Here is an 18,485-nt window from a genome sequence, read left to right as displayed (position 1 = left end):
GAAGTCTTTCAAAGATAGGGTAGAAGGCAGACAGAGAAACAGATAAGTAGTCGCAAAGAAAGACACACACACAAGTTGATATCAAAATGTATATTAATTGATTCATTGTTTGAGAAAATATTTACCAAACACAAATATAATATTTGAAATACCAAACTCTTTTATGAAATGTTATTAGATAAATTGAAATGAGTTAAAGAGAATGAATAGGTGACATTATGTGCATCATTAATAATGTAAGTACTGATGAATAAAAGATGTGTTGTCTGTGCTAAAAAGTATTATGGGAAGTTGGTAGAATATCAACAACAAAAAAGAGAGTTGATTGTTGAAATAGAATAACTCAGGGAAGTTGTTGTTTGTGTAACAAATTCATCCCAATTGAAAACATCCCTCCTGAAAGATTAGGAAAGCTTGCTTGCAGAACTCAGGAAGCTAATACACCTTAAGACTATGGAATCTCAAAAAGACACAAGTATCAGAAACTCCCTGTGTGTGCATAAGCAGCAAGCTAGTGCTGAAGAATATGATGCTCCTGGGAGGAAGTTCATTAAAGAATGACAGAGGGTTACAGAAATGCAGATTTAGTGAGGCCTCAGTCATACTGAGATGGTTTTTACAGTGGCAGGTTGCTTTTGGGCCCTCCCATGCTCCTGCAAGAAACCCCTACACAAGTTCCTATGCAATCCTTGTAGGCTCAGTTCAGTATCAAACAGGCTAGTTAGAATTCTTTCATTTCCTCTGTGGTCTGTGATCAGTGCACTGTCTTGTATGAGCAGACATATGTTCTCATGTCTCTGAGAAACATCACCCAGTGCACTTCTGTCTTGGATTTTGACAAGCACAAACATTTTCACAATGGATCTTGTGCTGTGTTCCTATGAATTTTAAGCTAACATAGAAGATCAATGTAAAAGTCATGATTGAGAAAGTGAATATTGTCTAGTGAGGAATGAAAATAAGAAAGATACAGAGATTTTTAGGAAACAGGTGAGAAGGAATACACCACTCCTAATTCCACATCCTTTGTTGGAAGATTTCTGGAGTCTGCTCATAGGACTCATATAGGGGCCCCCATATGTTAAATGATTTCTGAACAAAACTTTACAGTAGTTAAGATGCTCCATCACAGTTTACATTTGATCACTTTTCACAAAGAACAGTTTAGCCAAGACAGCAGAGGAGAAGACACACAAACATTTACCTTTACCCAGGATGAGCCTCGAGTGTCTGAGCAGCTGAGATGCAGCCTCCGGGTGACGAGGCTACCCAGAAGGCTGAGCATTTAAACACACTGAAAAACCAAGCCTGCTATTCAAATAGTGCCAGTTACAAGGTCATGGTAAGGAACCTGAAAATAATGCCCAAAATCTGTCTCTAAAAACTCCAGTAATCAACTTGAAAAGGTGATTTCTACAATAGGAGTTTGTGAGGAGCAGGTGACCAGGAAATAACAGGAAAGGGGCCTCTTCTAGGCCTTTGTGAATAGTCAGGACAGCTCATCCTGAAGTAAAGAATCAGAGAAATAATGGAAATATCAAAGCCAGGTTTCTGTAGAATCACTATTATTTTCTCTGTCTTGGGAAACACAGTTTCAAATCAGGGAGATCTTTTAGGAAATTTTACTGAGTAACATCATTTTTTTTCCTACTCAGTAAAAATAATGATGTATATGACAATACTTGAGCCCAATGTTTATTTCACATGTGTTTCCTGCAGAAAACTATTCAAATTATACTTTTACAATATTTTACAGTATTTTCTGCATAGGTTACAAGCAAACATTTGCCCAAATACATCATTGTCTTGTTGAGTTTAAACAATAAAAGTATCTTCTTCTTTAAAATAAAGTGACTCTGGGAGCTTGGTACTATGTATCTCAACAATAATTGTGTCTTGACAATTGGTAATTTAATTTACTGCCTTTGAGTTTTCCTGCACTCACGAGTCTGAATGGAAGTCAGATATTCACACAATAGAGAAAAAGAAGGAAAACACTGAGCATTATATTCTTGGGAAACTTTGAAATCTACTGGCTAGCTACTGTTCTTATTTCTGAGTAGCACAGACACTATTGCTTGCTCATAGGCAATGCATCTCTAGAACTTTCTCAAGACTGTACAATTACACAGAATATAGAAATAACTTAAATATGTATGATTTTTTAATTGAAAATAGTTTTAATATACTATATTCTCATTATTGTTTCCCCTCCTCAAACTTTTTCCAGAGCCTCTCCACTTTTCCAACCCTTCCAAGTCCACACCCTTTCTATCTCTCTCATTAGAAAATGAGCAGACATCAAAAAAAGAAAGAAATGGAAAAAATTAATGATAAAATAAAAACAACCAAATGTGAAAAGAACAAAACAAACAAATGAACAGAAAAAAAGAGCCAAAGAAAAAGCACAAGAAACACACATATATGCTAAGACACACATTCACACACAGAGAAATTTCATAAAGACACAACAACCAGAAAGCATAATATATAAGCAAAAGGCCTTTAAGGGAGAAAAATACCCAGAAAGTATTGTAAGACAAAAACAAAATAATCTTTCAAAAATGTTGTTAAGGTCATTTTGTGTTGGCCATCTAAAGCTGGGCATGGGGCCTGCTCTTAAGACTGCTTTGTATATTCAGTGAAACTCCGTGGGATAAAACTAAGTTTTCCTTTGTGAGGGGTTATCAATTGGAGATGGGTTCTGGGTTAGGGATTGGGGACTTATGTCTACTTCCCCTCTCTATCTTGGGATCCCCATCTGGCTTAGACCTGTGCTAGTCAATATGCATGCTACCAACAGTCTGATTAAAAACAAAAAACAAACAAACAAACAAACAAAAAACTCTAGTCATTTTGAATTGTTACATGACATTTTTTTCTCTTCTCTTTTGCTCTCTAATTACATTCTTCCCTAATTCTTTCATCTCCAATTCACTCACCTAAAACTGGAGTCATGGTGTTAACAGATCTGACCCTGAAAAAGAATATTAAAAATGCTCTATACCAGTGGTTCTCAACCTTCCTAAAGCTGTGGCCCTTTTTTTAATACAGTTTGTCATTTTGTGATGCCTTCCAACTGTGAGATTGTTTCACTGCCACTTCATAACAAATTTTGCAACTATTTTGAATCATTAAGTAAGTATATGTGTTTTCTTATGGCCCTAGGTGACCCCTGTAAAAGGACCCTTCAACCCCCACATTGGAGGACACATCCCACAGGTTGTGAACCATTGTTCTATACTATGACCTACTTCAGGAAACACACAGTGGTTGAAATATTTGAAAATTATAATTAAATTTAAAGTTTATTCATTTAGGTAGGAACAGTATAATGAAAGCATTATTTCACTCATTATTTTGTATGGTCATTTCCAGCTGTTTAAGGATGGAATGTGATGGTGGAATAGCATTCTTTCAACACTCCAGTGTGCTCTTGTCATAGTTATAGCCGCGTGATCAGGAAGAATAGGAGATTGCTCTAAAGTTTCATGTAACAGAACATGACTGATATTCCCTTACTATCCAGAGCCAACACTGTGGCCTTTAATAAAAGTGTGGCATTAATCTACAAAGGAAGCACCAATAAATGACTATAGGTTTCTGGCAAGGGTGTCATGTTATTGACACTTAAAGTTGCAACATCAAAATGGATATTTAGAGAAAATATCATGTTGCGACTCCTTCCCCTCCTCCACTTCCTCTTCTCTACCAGCTCTACCTCTACACTTCATCACTACCCCTAGCTGTGTAATTATTTTACATTTGAAATATTACGTTGACTGTACTGTTTATTTTCCTTCCCTATACCCATTTTTATTGAAGAGTGTTTTGAATATTACCTAGTACTGCCTACATTTGTAAATAGCTATACAATCTTAAAAATAATACAATCTCAGAATTTTATGGATTTGCATTTCCATGATGACTAAGGATGTTGAAGAATTCCTTAAATGTTTTCCCACCATTTGAGATTCTTCTGTTGAGAATTCTCTGTTTAGATCTGTGTCCCATTTTTTAACTGGAATATTTTGTGTTTTGATGTCTAGTTTCTTGAGTTCTTTATATATTTTGGATATCAGCCCTCTGTCCGATGAGGGGTTGGTGAAGATCTTTTCCCATTCTGTAGGTTGTCCTTTGTCTTACAGAAGCTTCTCAGTTTCGGGAGGTCCCATTTATTAGTTGTTGCTCTCAGTGTCTGTGCTACTGGTGTTATATTTAGGAAGTGGTCTCAAAGTGCCAGTGTGTTCAAGGCTACTCCCCACTTTCTCTTCTCTCAGATTCAGTGTAACTGGATTTATGTTGAGGTCTTTGATCCACTTGGACTTGAGTTTTGTGCATGACATCAGATATGGATCTATTTGCACTTTTCCACATGTTGACATCCAGTTATGCCAGCACCATTTGTTGACGATGCTTTCACCTAACTAGACCCTCTGAATGTGGGTGACAGCTGTGTGGCTTGGTCTGTTTGTGGGGCCCCTGGCAGTGGGACCAAGATTCATCACTAGAGTATGAACTGGCTTTTATGGAGCCCATTCCCTATGGTGCATACCTTGCTCAGCCTTGATTCAGGGAGAAGGGACTTGGCCCCACCTCAACTTGACATGCCAGACTTTGTTGACTTTTCCTGGGAGGCCTTACCTTCTCTGAGAAGTGGATGGGGGAGTGGGGTGGGAGGAAGGTGGGAAGGAAGAAAGAAGGTGGGGGAGGGGGAACTGTGGATTGTATGTGGATTGTAAATGAAAAAAAATTAAAAACTAATAAAAAACCCAAAACAAACAAAAAACACAAACAAACAAAAAATACAATCTCTCAGGTTTGAAGTTTTCTCACTTAAGAATATTGTATGAATGATTTCTAGGATCTCTTCTAGTCTTTACTTTTTGAGTGGTGGTTTACTTTATTTTACTTTTTGTATTGCAATTTTCTCCTTTTATGCTATGTATATGACCTCACCTGTTACTTTTAGGGGTCACTCAAAACTTATGTTTGCATATTTCAGACCCATCATATAAATCCTAGGACACAGTGCACTGATTGTATTTCCTTGCCCCAAGGCTGTTGAGAAATCTCAGTGGGTATGACTCTTTTTTTTTTTTTTTTTTGTAAAAACTGTATGTTGAGCAAGACTGGGTTGCTGTACACTGCTTCTTATACACTGGGGGTCTAAAGCTTACCTTACTCCAAAAATTTGCTTTATTTTAAGTCTAGTTTTTCAATTTTTTTTCTGAAAAATTCTCTTGCTTTAGTTTATTATTCATGTTTTTCTGGATCATGATTTTGTTTAATTTACTGGCTCAGACCAATCTGTAAGTACACTGATTAAAACATTTAAAGTTGCTGAGAGAGTCTCAAGGAGATGCTGTAGCTATTGCACAAGATGTAAAGCATTTTACTGAGAAAATTAAAAGGAAATGTTGTATGAGGAACGTATGCTCACTTTGTATTAGTTTTCTTGGAAATCATATGTTGTTGCCTGTGATATTGGCAATCCAGAGACCTGGCACAAGAACACACAATGAAGCTAAAATATTTCCTAAAATGGCTTAAGACATTGGAAGAATTTCAACATTTCATTTCCTAGATGCTCCTTGGCTCAGAATGCTCACAGACTTAGAGAGAATAATCACCTGAAAACAACAAACAAAAAAACAAAACCCAACGAAATATAATAGTCATTGACTTTGGTTTCTCAAGGACTATAACACAGATTTGACTATCAGGATTGTCACTGTCTACCATAAATTTAGTGTGATGTTAATGTAATACCTGTTCAGAAGAAAATGATGGTTAGCCAAATGGTAAAGTTATTACTTGAAAAGAGAAATTATCTTTTACAGACAGAGTAATAGAAAGAAATATTTAAAAATAACCAGTATCAAACACAAACAGGTAAATATTTTTAAGAGTATCAGTCCTTAAGTGGACAATGAAATTTGAGACCTACCATTTGAAAGTCTTTGCAAACCAAGTACTTTGAGACTTCCTTCAGTTTCTGCTGTGGTACTTCTGCAAAGACTCTGCATCCCTCTAAGTTTGGTTCTGTTTTTTTTCTTTTTATTTTTCTTACTACTATCTCCTTGAAATGCTTTCTATCACTGCAAATAAGAAAAAGAGAAAGGAAAGAAAAAAATGCCCATACATGGTCCTGTTTAAATTACTCAGTGCTAAGATAATTGTTCTCTGGAAACAATCATGGTCCAAATGCCTCTCTCCTGAGAACCTTCCATGCACCCCTGCCATTTCTATAGCACACAAGTCAAGAGACTGAAGACAACAACATTCTTTGCTTGTCACTGTCTGCCCCCTTTCTTCTGGTCCAGATAAACTGCTTAAACTAATTTAGCTACTTGGTCCTCACACCCAGTCTCTCCATATTGATTCTTGAATACTCTCTCTCTCTCTCTCTCTCTCTCTCTCTCTCTCTCTCTCTCTCTCTCTCTCTCTCTCTCTCTCTCTCTCTCTTGGTCAGATCAACCCAGTCTTCACCTGTATCACTGTTCTGCCCAGAACTCATGACTCTGTGCATCTTCTTTTCCTCTTTCTAATCATCATTTGAAATTAACCAGCTATCCCTTCTCTGTCTGTTCTTCTGTATCACAGATTTGTAAAATGCTCATTACTGTTCAAGTGATGGGATTTCAATGACATCAGCATTCAGTTATATCATGTATTTTGTTCATATTGACTTCCTATATCCCTTTCTAGTCTCTCGCTTCTTGCTAGTTATCTTCCTTTCCCAAAATTATCTCCCTTCCAATTTCAAATTTAATTTACTATTCTCTATCTAATTTCTGCTGTTTTTTGTATCTTGATTTGTATCACAGTTGACATTTCAATCACCATGCAGACATAGCCTATTCATTTATTTCTCCAATTCCTACTATTTCCCATTTTAACAACATCTTCTTTTCCATCATCCAAGTTCCTTAGCACCGTCTCCCTGCTTCAAGTAATTAAATATCTGTCTTAGATTCAGTCACAATTTCGTATAGTCACATCCTTTAGCAGATCATTGGTTTTATATATCATGTTTCAAAATCCAAAATACTTTACAATGCTTCTTTATTTTAAATCTTTAATATCATTTCATGTTTCCAATGAGTAATGTCAATAAAATATCTGAAATCCACAAGAATTTGTGATTTCATTCTATCAAATATCTACCACAGTAGCTTGTACTGTCTATGCTTTTTGGGTCCTCAGAGATGTCATATTGTACCGCTGATTGATATTTCAAAATTCTACTTATCCTTTATGACCTAGCTATAGTAGCAAACCCATCTTCCTACATTCATTAAATATGTACCATTTTGCTATTAGACAAATTAAATTCTATATGTTGCAACAAAAATGGTACATTCAAAACTGAGAGTTTTTTTCTACAACAAAACCTCTGAAAAGTTAAAGTCTGGGCTGCAGGACTTACATGTGACTCAATAAAATTACTTGTAGACTGATGTCGAATGGATATGACAACTTTGCTATTAAATATAACATGACTGAACAAGGTATTTGATCATCTGCTGTCTTCATTTCCTACATGTTAAATGAGAGAAAAGAACAATTTCAAATTGTTTATGATAATAATTCTGTATTTAGTGGCTAATATGCACATAACATTAAGTAAAGTAATAGTCTATAATCACTATCTTGGTTATTATAATTGAAGTAGAAAATGATAACTGCTTATTAAATAGATAAATCTCTATGGCTATATTCAAGAAAAAGGAAGAAAGGAAGGAGAGAATGGAGTTAGAAAGAGAGAGGGGGAGAGAGAGATAGAAAGAGAAAGAGGAGGACAGAAAAGGTAACATATTTACTGGTGTTGGTTGCTGAAACCTGAGGCTTTGGATACTTTAGTGGCTGATCCTCAGACCTTTTTGCAAACTTTTTGCTACAGATTCATAGTTTTATTTTCTATACAAATTTTACAGATTCCTTCTCTGATTTGTTTTAGTGCTGTATAAAATACATCCATCTGTATCGTAAATATTGGTTTGAATTATCTATTTTTTCCCAAATCCGGTGAATGTGAGTAGTAGTTTGCTGCACATGACTTAGATATCTTACAATCATTGAGCTCTTAGTGCTCAGGTTAAAATGAAATCCTGACCTCTGTAAAGCTCTGTGTATCTCTGATATCTATAGATAATTGCCCCACAACTGAGGTGAAAGCCCCCACAAGGATGCAAAGGGAACTGAATCTACAGCAACTGGGTACTAGACTGGAGGGCCAACCAGTTATTCTATGTTATTAGACAATTGCATTTCCTGGATGAGTTTCCTACACCAGCTTCTGAATTGTTGCTTTGTTTAATGTACCCCAGAATTTATTGGGACAGACAATTGAAAGAAACCATTTTCTAATCATGTGGGCTTCTTGGAATTGAAGGGACTTCTTGAATATTTTACAAACCACAAAATTAGCATATCATTAAATACAGTATATATACAGTCCCAGAAGCAGATAGACCATCATCCTCCCAGCTTCTCCTTCACTCTTGGCCTCCACTAAGGGTAAGAATTTCAGACATAATTTCGACATATTATTTTGCTAATTTATTTAAAAATAGACTAGATCATAGAAATAATACAGTTACTTAAATACAGTTTTTTGAATTAAATATTTAAGAAGTGATGAGATTATTTTAAAAGCTAAGCTTAAAAATGCAGAAATTGCCTAGAAAGATTTGATACAAATACATTGACTATTAGCTTCATGAAAATGAGAAAATAATAAATACAAGGACAATGAATAGTGTAAAGATGAGACTGAGAATTTATTTCTTATAAGGTATCTTATTTGATTTGATGCATTTTAGTAATAAAATGCACTCAAATTATATCATAGATAGATGGATGTTTATTAATAAGGCAACAATTAGAAGTTGCAAATTATATGCTTGTGAACAAAAAGATAGAAAGCATAAAACTTGTTCAGGCTCTTGGAATTCTTGATCTAGTTCATAATACTTTAAAAAATATTAAGACACGTGGAAAATAGAAACAAAGTATTCTATTTGTAAAAAAATTCTAGAAAGGTCAGAAATGACTTAGAAACAGTGATATGGAAATACGATGAGTTGAAAGATCAGAGGCCAGTAGCATACCAGATAACAATAATGAACTTGTTTAAACATAGGTATATAAAATGGTAAGGATAAAATATAAGAACTGCCATGTGATTCTCCCTACAGGCATAATATATAAGGGTACAACTTTCTTTTAAAGTAGGAAATCGAATTATGTGGAAACCCACAGAGGAGGCTTTAGACAAATACAGGTTAATAATGAATTATGCAACATCCGTCAGAAAAACCAAAAACTAATAGAATAATTTTCACTAATAGAATAATTTTCCACCTTCATGTATTGGAAGGAATGCTATGTCAATATATTAAAAATTTTATTTTTCATACTGAGATCACTCACAAGCAATGCAACAATTTATATGCATTGTCTATCAATTCATTCTAGAAGTGAGGCTCCCTAGTGCTGAGAGCTTCATATTCTGTTCACTGTCTGGCCACCTGTAAGTGCTAAATAGTTTTAAATAAATGGATCATCAAAGGTTCCCATAGTTATGACTTCTTCATAGCTTATGTAAGCATCTATATTCCTGTTAACAAAAGAGAACTAGCAAAAAAGAATAGATGAAAGCTGTGAGCTGAAAATCCTGCTGGTGGCTGCTGAAGTCTGAATTTGATGTTTAGTAATAGAAGTATTTAGGAGCCCGAGCAGGGCTGGACTTTAATAGCCTGACTAATCTCTTATGATTTCTTCATCTTTTCATTCACAGGACTTGACAGCCATGAAGGTCTTCATCCTTGCCTGCCTCGTGGCACTTGCTCTTGCAAAGGAGGTGTGTAAAGGAGCTCCCTAAGTAATTGAGATGTAGAGAATGGTCTGCTCACTTTTAGACAGTAACAGCAGTGACAACTCAGTGCATGATTAATGGAGAGCTTCAAATCTATTTAATCACTTCTTCTTTGAGAGTCACGTAGTGTCACAAAGTTTCTGTAGTGTCTCGAAGCTGGAACAAATGTTTACTGCATTATTGTACCACCAATTCCCTAACAAAAAGTAAAACAGACAAATAAGAAACAAAACAAGGCACTAGAAATAGAAATACGTGAAACAAATATGATTCCTCAGAAGTAGACTCATATATACAGCTTGAGTACCTTATTCTGTATGCATGTATGCATCTCTTTAGATGCCCAGGTCAAGTTTTACTGTGTCTGTCTAAAGACATTCAGAGGAAGGAAAACAATTGAGAATTGTGGTAGTCTCACAGGTACAATAAAAAAAGATTTTAGTAGAAATTAAAGTAACTTCTCTTTTGTCACTCATCAAAAATTATGCACGAATTCATCTAATGTAAGAATGTACCAATAAAATTTTACTAAATTATCAGAGAGATAATAAATATAAACTTTCAAGATTCTAAAAAGTATATAACCATTTTTTTTGCTTTTTAAGTTTCTGAAAGAGGTAGATGACATAAAAGTCAAATAGGAAGCATGTTTAGTAACAAGGTAGATGTAGTGACTAATAATGTTTTTGTTTGTTTGTTTATTTCTTTTTACAAAAGGAATCACTCAGCATATCCTCTGAGGTAAGAGATTTAATTAAGCACATTTTCTAACCCTAAAATAACTACATTAACTGGAAGTTCTAATTGGATCTAAAAATGAAAATATACGTATTATTAATTTTTTTTACATACTGAGTGCATTTCCAGCAGTGAGATAAGACAGTTGTCACTCAGAGGTAGCTTCTAGACTTAGAACAGTGAAGTGCTGTCTTTCTGTTGAGTTACATTGTGTTAGCCACACTATCCCATATCCCACTTAGGTAAATGTGCTTTGCATTATATTTGGGGCATAAAATATCTGGATAGCTGCATATTCTGGAATTTACCAAGTTGGTTTATTATTTGAAGTGTTTTCACTGCCTCTTATGCCCCTTTTTATTTGAGAAGCTCACAGTCGTATTCTCTGCTAAGAGCTCTCCCTAATTTGACCTGCATTTTTAATATTTACTATGTGCATTTTGTGGATCACTCTGGCTAGGAGCTACAGTCTGAGGTAAAGACAGATGCCAGGAGAAATAACATACTTGCTCTATAGTAGGTAAACCTGCTTGTAGAAGGGATGCATTTGGTTATTAAAGTTGTCATGTAGGTAAATGAAAATAAGTGAGATGCACCGCAGTCCAAAATATACCTGAGAGTATCACATAGACGTCTTTACCTTGAACTACTTATTTGTATGTGTTACCATTTGTTTATTGGAGAATACAAGTACGTAGTTTTCTCTTCAGAGGAAGTATTTATTTCTCATCATTTATTTGGAAGCTAACGTATTAGCAAGTGAACTAAGAGTGACTTCCAGAATGCATTGTCATTAGACTGCATTTTCAGCTACAGTGCTTTTGGTTTTAAGAATCAAATGGAATTTAAAGATCATTTGTAACCAGAGAAAGAACCATGGTTGTAGGAGCAATTAGCATTGTTCAGATGTCTCTTTATATACCGTGTTCACTAATTCACTTTCTCTCTTGACTGTACACAATAGACTTATACAAAATGTTTTAAGTAGTTTATAAGTTTCCTCAACTTTCCCATTAGGAACCTATTAAAAGAGCTACCAAATACCTTAATTTTTAATATACATTTAATTTATTATTTACTCAGTAAAACTCAATGTTTTTTTTTTTTCTTCCTGACACAGTCTACTGAACACACCGATGAGGTAAACCCATTATATTTAATATCCCTGGTTTGGTTTGGAAGTTGACAATTTCGAGGTCTTTAACGTTCACTTTCTTTCTGTCAGAAGCTTCAAATGGTGGAGGAGATGCAACAACTGCAAGCAAAGGTAAATTGCTCGTGAAGAATGCATGTCTCGTTCTTGGTGTGGGTGATGCCAGAAAGTCATTACCCTGTGCATGTTGAGTAAAGAGTGGTCACACACCAGGGCTACACATGCACACTCGGGTGTCAGCACATTTTCTAAACCATAATTGCAGTTACGAGTGGTATTATGTGTTCTTAATAGTTAGCATATGCATTTCTCCAGTAGAAGCCATGTTCCTTTTATTTTCTACATGAATCGGATGATAAAAGCAAGTATCAACAATGTGGCAGAAATCCTAAACCAACCACCTACCAGCTGAATAATCTTGCTTATTAGTCTCTTTGTAGTTCCCTTTCTTCACCTGTAAGCTGAAAACATTCTTAAAAATTTCCCACAGATGTTATTTGGCTTTCAGTTGAGTCAAGGGTTTTTACTTCAACTTTTGGCTTATGATAACATTTGTGCTTTATGTTTACCTAGTTTTGATGGCATTTCTAGTCCAAAGATAGGATGAGTGAGATATAGAACAACCAGATGAACCACTGCTTACGCTGTGATAGAATGTACAAGAGCTTGCCTTCAAATCAATGGTTTTCCACTATTAAATCACATGGATGGCCATATATCCAATGCAGTATAATAGTTCAACTTTGACAGTTTTTTTATTTAGTAAATTGCTTGCTGCTCACATTATATTTTCTAAATCAAACTAAAAATTTTAAAAATCGATACCTCTTGAAAAGGTTAAGAAAACTATTTTTACCCAGAAAAGCCATTCTAGAAGTTGACCAATATTAAGTAGCTCACAGAATTTAGACACAAATTAAGGCTGATTTTTTTTCTTTAAAATCAAATAAAATACACTTTAGTATGGTCCTACTACACCTTTTAAAATTAAATTGCCTTAAATTATACAAAAAAAATGTTCTATTAGCAATCTACAAAGGTTGAAAAAATCAGTGCTCTCTCATACCTAAGAATATATATTAGGGATAGATGTAGAAATGGCTTTGAAAAAAGCAAAAAGATAATAAAAAATCCTGAACATCAACTTCATTTTGCACCATAATTAGTCTATGAGTAGAATATGTTAGGGTGAAATTCTTTGAGACCACTTTAATTATTTTCTTAAAGTCTATTTTGTGTATCTTAAAAAAAAAACAAAAAAAGAAGTTGAGATCGCTTCTTACTCTGTACCGCAGGCTTGTCTAGAATGCACCATTTAGCTCTTAAAGTTGTAACACTCCTCCTGCCTCAAGCTCCCAACTGATAGATTTAGAGGAATTAGACACCATACCCAGCTAGGCCAAGATAGTTTTTTAAGCAAATGAAACATGATAGTTTCCTGAGCAAATTCACTCCTTTGCTCAATTATCATTGCCTAAACGATTATTAATTAAGAAAGATGCTGCTGCTGAATTGTGGACTGAAAGGTTGGCTCTCTTCTTTCTAGGATGTGCTCCAGAATAAAATTCCCCCCTTCATCCAGTCCCAGCCTCAGGCCTTTCCTTATGATCAGCCCATCTCTTGCACTCCCATTGCACAAAACGCCCAGCCTATTGCTCAACCCCCTGTGGTGCCTTCTCTTGGGCCTGTCATTTCTCCTGAACTGAAAGCCTTCCTTAAAGCTAAAGCCGCCACTATCCTTCCCAAAACCAAAGCCACACCCTACGTTGACTCTGAAACTCTGCTCCGTCTCGTTAGCCCTCTAGTCTTTAGCACTGCTGATTTTGCCAATCAGCACATTCCTCAGTCTCAGGCCCAGCTCCTGGCACAAGCCTTGCAGGCTTTCTCTCAGACTCCCCTGGTTTCTGCTCAGGCCCAGCTGTCTGTTCCTCATTCCAAAGCTCTGTACCTTCTCCAGCAAGTAGTACCTTTCCTTCAAAGTGATATGTCTGTCCAAGCCCTTCTGCAGTACCTAGACCTTCTGCTTAACTCCACCTTCCTGCCTTCCAATCAACCACTCCATCAAGTCACTGTAAGTATAAATTTACTTCCCTTTCTAATCCTTTCAAAATGTGCATATGATGACATTAATAGAAGAAACAGGAGCTCTGGAATGGAAGAATATATATATATATATATATATATATATATATATATATATATATATATATATATATATATATTTCATTAATAAATCGATGATCCTCAGCTATGAAATAGAATCACCTAGAGATCTTCACGTCAACCTGATTCCCAGTGCCTAGTGACTTACAGGTTCTGGTGGAACTGTTATGATTGCCAAGACAAAAGTAATGGCCTGTTGGAAATAGGCAATCATAAAAATGCTGACTTAACTGGTCGACTGGAATTCTGACCTTGAGAGTACTAAGGTTGACTAAACCACAATTAAACTTGGCAATTCAACAGATTTGAATAACAAAGTTTCTTTTGTAGAGTTCTAAAATTTCCTTGTGTATATGTATTATCCACATACTGCAGTTCATTTGTTCTTTTTGAATATATGTACATGGAGTCAAAAGATTGAGATGTTTCATTTGTTACCTAGGACATACTTAAGGCAGGTGTTACACTAAGAGGGGAAAACGTATACTTATTTATTTGTATTTGTTTGCATTTAAGGTCTAAGAGGATTTCCAGGTTAATATCTTCTCCTCATTTTTGGTAAGTTTCTGGAAATTGAAGATGGAATGATTATTTTTTTGTAGACATCTTTTTATATTTCATTCTCCTATAGAAACACAGCAGAGTAGCAAATTTCATTGAAGTATTAACTTACTTATCACTGTGTTCTCACTGGTTGACTGCTTCTTACCAACATAACACTAGGCATAGCTTACATTTCAAGGAAATTTTAATCTTGTTTGTTTGCCATTAATATAGATCTGTTTCATTCCAAAAGCTTTTATCTTAACATATTATATCATTAAGTTATATGAAACTCAGAAATAAAATTTCCTTGTGTTTTATGTGAACACACTGTAGCTTTTGTTACAGATCAATTTTAATTTTAGTGCATACCTTATGTTTCATAAACTTTATGTTTACTACATTTAAAATTGTTTTTTAATTCATTATTCAAAAGAAAATTACTCAGCCCAGGTATTAAAAAATACAATAGGGCAGAGAATGTAGCTTTGAGATTCTAAACTACAAAACCATTTGGGACTGAAGAAAGACTAGATATTTTGCAACAATAGAGTACTTTTGTAAAACAAATGTGTGTGTGTGTGTGTGTGTGTGTGTGTGTGTGTGTGTGTGTGTGTTTGTTTTGTTTTGTTTTTGTTTTTTTTTTTTTGACAACAAATGGTGAGAGGTGAATGAATATAAAATCAGGATTCTCAACCTGTGGTTCAAGACCACAGTATGAGTTCAAAGGCCCTTTCATAAGAGTCACATATCACATATCCTGCATATCAAATATTTACATTACAGTTTATAACAGTAGCAAAATTACGGTTATGAAGAAGCAATGAAATAATTTTATGTTTGGGGTCACCATGACATGAGGAACTGTATTAAAGGATTACAGCTTTAGGAAGGTTGAGAACCACAGATTTAACAACATAAAACTGATTCTACATCCTTTCTTTCACAGAATTGACTGAGACTGGAAATGCATCAACTTTTTCATCTTTGGATCATGCTACAAAAATGATATATTTCTGAACGAATCTACATAGAAAAAAAGAAATTTTATTCTTTTATTTATTCTATGTATTATATGGTATTCATTTCATTGAATTTGAGTCATGAACTCTTTGTACTTTCCAAATTTCATGTAATGTAAAAGATCAATATTGAGTTTAAAACGCATGTCAATAATGTATACAAAATTTGTTTGTACAATTGGATTTGCTATTATTTCTTTGAGAACCTATTTCCTTTCCAGTCATTTCAATAAATAATCCTTTAGGCATATTTAAATTGTCTTGTCTTTATTGTAATTTTTCAAACTTTCTAAAGATTATTCAGTGTTAATGTAAAATTATTATGGACATTTAAAATTAACATACAACTAACTACTGTGGGGATGCACACCAATATTGCTTGAACTTGAAGGCGAGGCTTGATAGCCAAGCATCTGAGGCCAGGCTGACCTACATAATGAGTTGTAGGTGGTTTGGGCTACCTGGTGACACCTTGTCTAAAAGCAAACAAAATAATGCAAAAATAAATTTAAAAAATCTAAACAATGAAAATAAAATAGATATACTAATGATAAATGTGAAAGAGCATTTTGAAATCAAATGCAATGTTTTAAAATGATGATTAAACAAAAAACAAGGCACAGAAGAAAATTTAGACTTATGTATATTCCTTTTGTTTTTGAAAATCTTGGTTCATACTTATTTTCCTGTGCACGCATAGCATCTGTGACTTACACTCAAATAGATGCTATACTGGGTGGTAAATTTTCTAGTCATCTAGAAAGATAATTACAAATGTGAAATCCGTGACACACTTCTGTCACATGGTAGCTAAGTGATGCTCTGGGAGATGTTTATTCTCTTATTAGTTCAATTTCACATCCATAATGTATTGCAAAGATTCTCACTAAGGTTTTTTATAGTGTCTTAGCAACAACCTTAAGGAACTAGAGAGAATACGGCAGCATCTCACTGTGTCTGTGTACTTCCAATGCCTTTACACTGTCATATCAGTACTCTACCACAACCGTAACTTTTTTAGCCCCAATTGTCCAGTGAAAAAAGTTGTAGGTGATGCTCTGATCATAACTTCCTCTGACTTTGTAGTGACTGTTACATCGTGATGAACTCTCTCTCTCTCTTTATAGCAACTTTTTTCATTTATACAGTATTTATTTCATTTTTGTATTTTTTCATTATACATTCCATCTCCTGAATTTATGCAATAACTAATATTTAACCATTAATACTTCTTGTATCAAGTGTTTCCCTTGCCTTATTATACTATAATTGCAATGAAAACCTTCTGTGTGCTGAAACGTCCATCTTAAAAGGAAAATCTCTTCCATGTAGTACTTCTAAATTGTTCCCACTTCTTTGGTTCACTCTAGACAGTCTTTTAAATTTGAAATCCACTCCAGGCAATTTTTGCTCAACACACACACACACACACACACACACACACACACACACACACACACACAGCGCTCTATTTTTTGAAGAATTTCAACAGTTGTCACCTCACTCACCGGCTTTTGTTTATCCAGTGTCTCTGTGATAATTGATAAAGTTGACTATCCTTATTATTTAAATACACTTCTCCTCATCTGAAATCTCCAACCACATCAACCTTTGATTTACCGTAACTCACCTGACGCTCTCATTTGTTCCTGTGTAAGTTTTGCTGCCACACAGTACTCTATGTATGGGTCTAAGCCTGAGTAACCACTGTCAGTTTGGCAGGTCCTCTTCTAAGCCAAGTTTCAGCTAACATCTCAGACTTACTCTGGTAGACACAAAACTTACGCCCTCAGTTGCCTTTTTGACTTGACACTTCATTGTCTAATGAGTATCTCACGCTGCCATGGACAAATAGAGCTTTTCATCTGGAATCTCTCCCAGTTTGCTTGTTTCTCAGTCTTCCCACAAAATGAAAATTGGAAACTTAGAAGTCATTATTAATCCATCCCCTTTATTCACTGTTAATACTGGATAGCACTGTTACCTAAATCCCATGTCCTCCTGGAATCTAAGATTTTAACTTTATTTGGGCTGTGACATCATGTGGATGTAGGTTTGGCCTTTAATTCGATGCGACAGTTACCCTTATGAGATGAGAAAAAGAAAGACAGAATTAGAAACAGAAGGAGAACATCTACTACAGTGGAGGTGGGATGTAGGATATTGATGTCACAGGTAAGGGAAGGCAAATGTTGACATCACAAGGTAAGAGAGAGATTTCAGATACCTACCCTTAGATCTGTTCAAGAAATCAAAGACCTATTGGCATCTTATTTTGTAGATCAGCTTCTCAGTTTAGTAATTTTTTTCTGAAAGTGGCATGTAAAGGAGTAGAGGGTAAGGACACAGGCTATGTAAATATGTCTCCTAGGTTTAAATGGGAGCACCACATGCATACTTAAACATAGCCGTTCTGAATTACTTTATCTTTCTGTCCCAGTTGCCTAATCTTTAAAATGTAATTAACATTTTATTTTTCAGGTTGTAGTATTCTTCAAAACTTAGTCATGAAAAACTAATAAAATGCTGATTGATTCTTCTTTCATACAAAACATCCTGATTGCAGTTTCCCCTCCCTCCACTCCTCCCAGCCCCCCTCCCACCTCCCATCTTCCCCAGATTAATTCCTTCTCTGTTTCTTCTTCAGAGAAGAGCAGGTCTCCAAAAGATGACAGCCAAACATGACTAAACAAGATACAGTAAGACAAGGCAAAAGCCCTCATACTGAGACTAGACAAAGACAACCTAATAGGAGGAAAAGGGTCCTAAGAGTAGGCAAAAGCTTCAGAGGTCCACCCACACCCACTTTTAGGAGTCTCTCAAATAATCAAGCTGGCAGCCATATACTTGGAGAGGACCTAGTGCAGACCCCAGCAGGCTTCAGGGCTGATGCTTCAGTCTGTGAGCCCATGTTAGCCCTGTTTAGTTGATTCAATGGCCCATGTTCTCCTGGTGTTCTTCATCCCCTCTGACTCATACAATC

The 18,485-nt window shown here is 35.3% G+C and overlaps 1 protein-coding gene across 1 annotated transcript; it reads left to right on the top strand.

The window, feature by feature from the left end:
• Nucleotides 1-9,817: 9,817 nt before the first annotated feature.
• On the top strand, nt 9,818-16,605 carry Csn2 (casein beta). The gene is made up of 6 exons (XM_076545640.1): nt 9,818-9,868; nt 11,334-11,336; nt 11,742-11,762; nt 11,847-11,888; nt 13,321-13,845; nt 16,405-16,605. Exons 1-6 carry the CDS (start codon nt 9,818-9,820, stop codon nt 16,603-16,605), a joined length of 843 nt encoding a protein of 280 aa, XP_076401755.1.
• The last annotated feature ends 1,880 nt before the right edge of the window (nt 16,606-18,485 follow it).

This window comes from Peromyscus maniculatus, chromosome 10 (genome assembly GCF_049852395.1).
Source record: "Peromyscus maniculatus bairdii isolate BWxNUB_F1_BW_parent chromosome 10, HU_Pman_BW_mat_3.1, whole genome shotgun sequence".
NCBI classification, from domain to species: Eukaryota; Metazoa; Chordata; class Mammalia; order Rodentia; family Cricetidae; genus Peromyscus; species Peromyscus maniculatus.
This window is presented reverse-complemented; position numbering and strand designations above follow the sequence as displayed.

What these genes read in the sequence shown, in the direction of transcription:
- Csn2 (XM_076545640.1), top strand. Translation starts at nt 9,818, where the DNA reads ATGAAGGTCTTCATCCTTGCCTGCCTCGTGGCACTTGCTCTTGCAAAG. An exon ending in CTACTGAACACACCGATGAG is followed by an intron (nt 11,763 to 11,846) that starts GTAAACCCATTA and finishes TCTTTCTGTCAG; the next exon opens with AAGCTTCAAATGGTGGAGGA. An exon ending in TGCAACAACTGCAAGCAAAG is followed by an intron (nt 11,889 to 13,320) that starts GTAAATTGCTCG and finishes TCTTCTTTCTAG; the next exon opens with GATGTGCTCCAGAATAAAAT.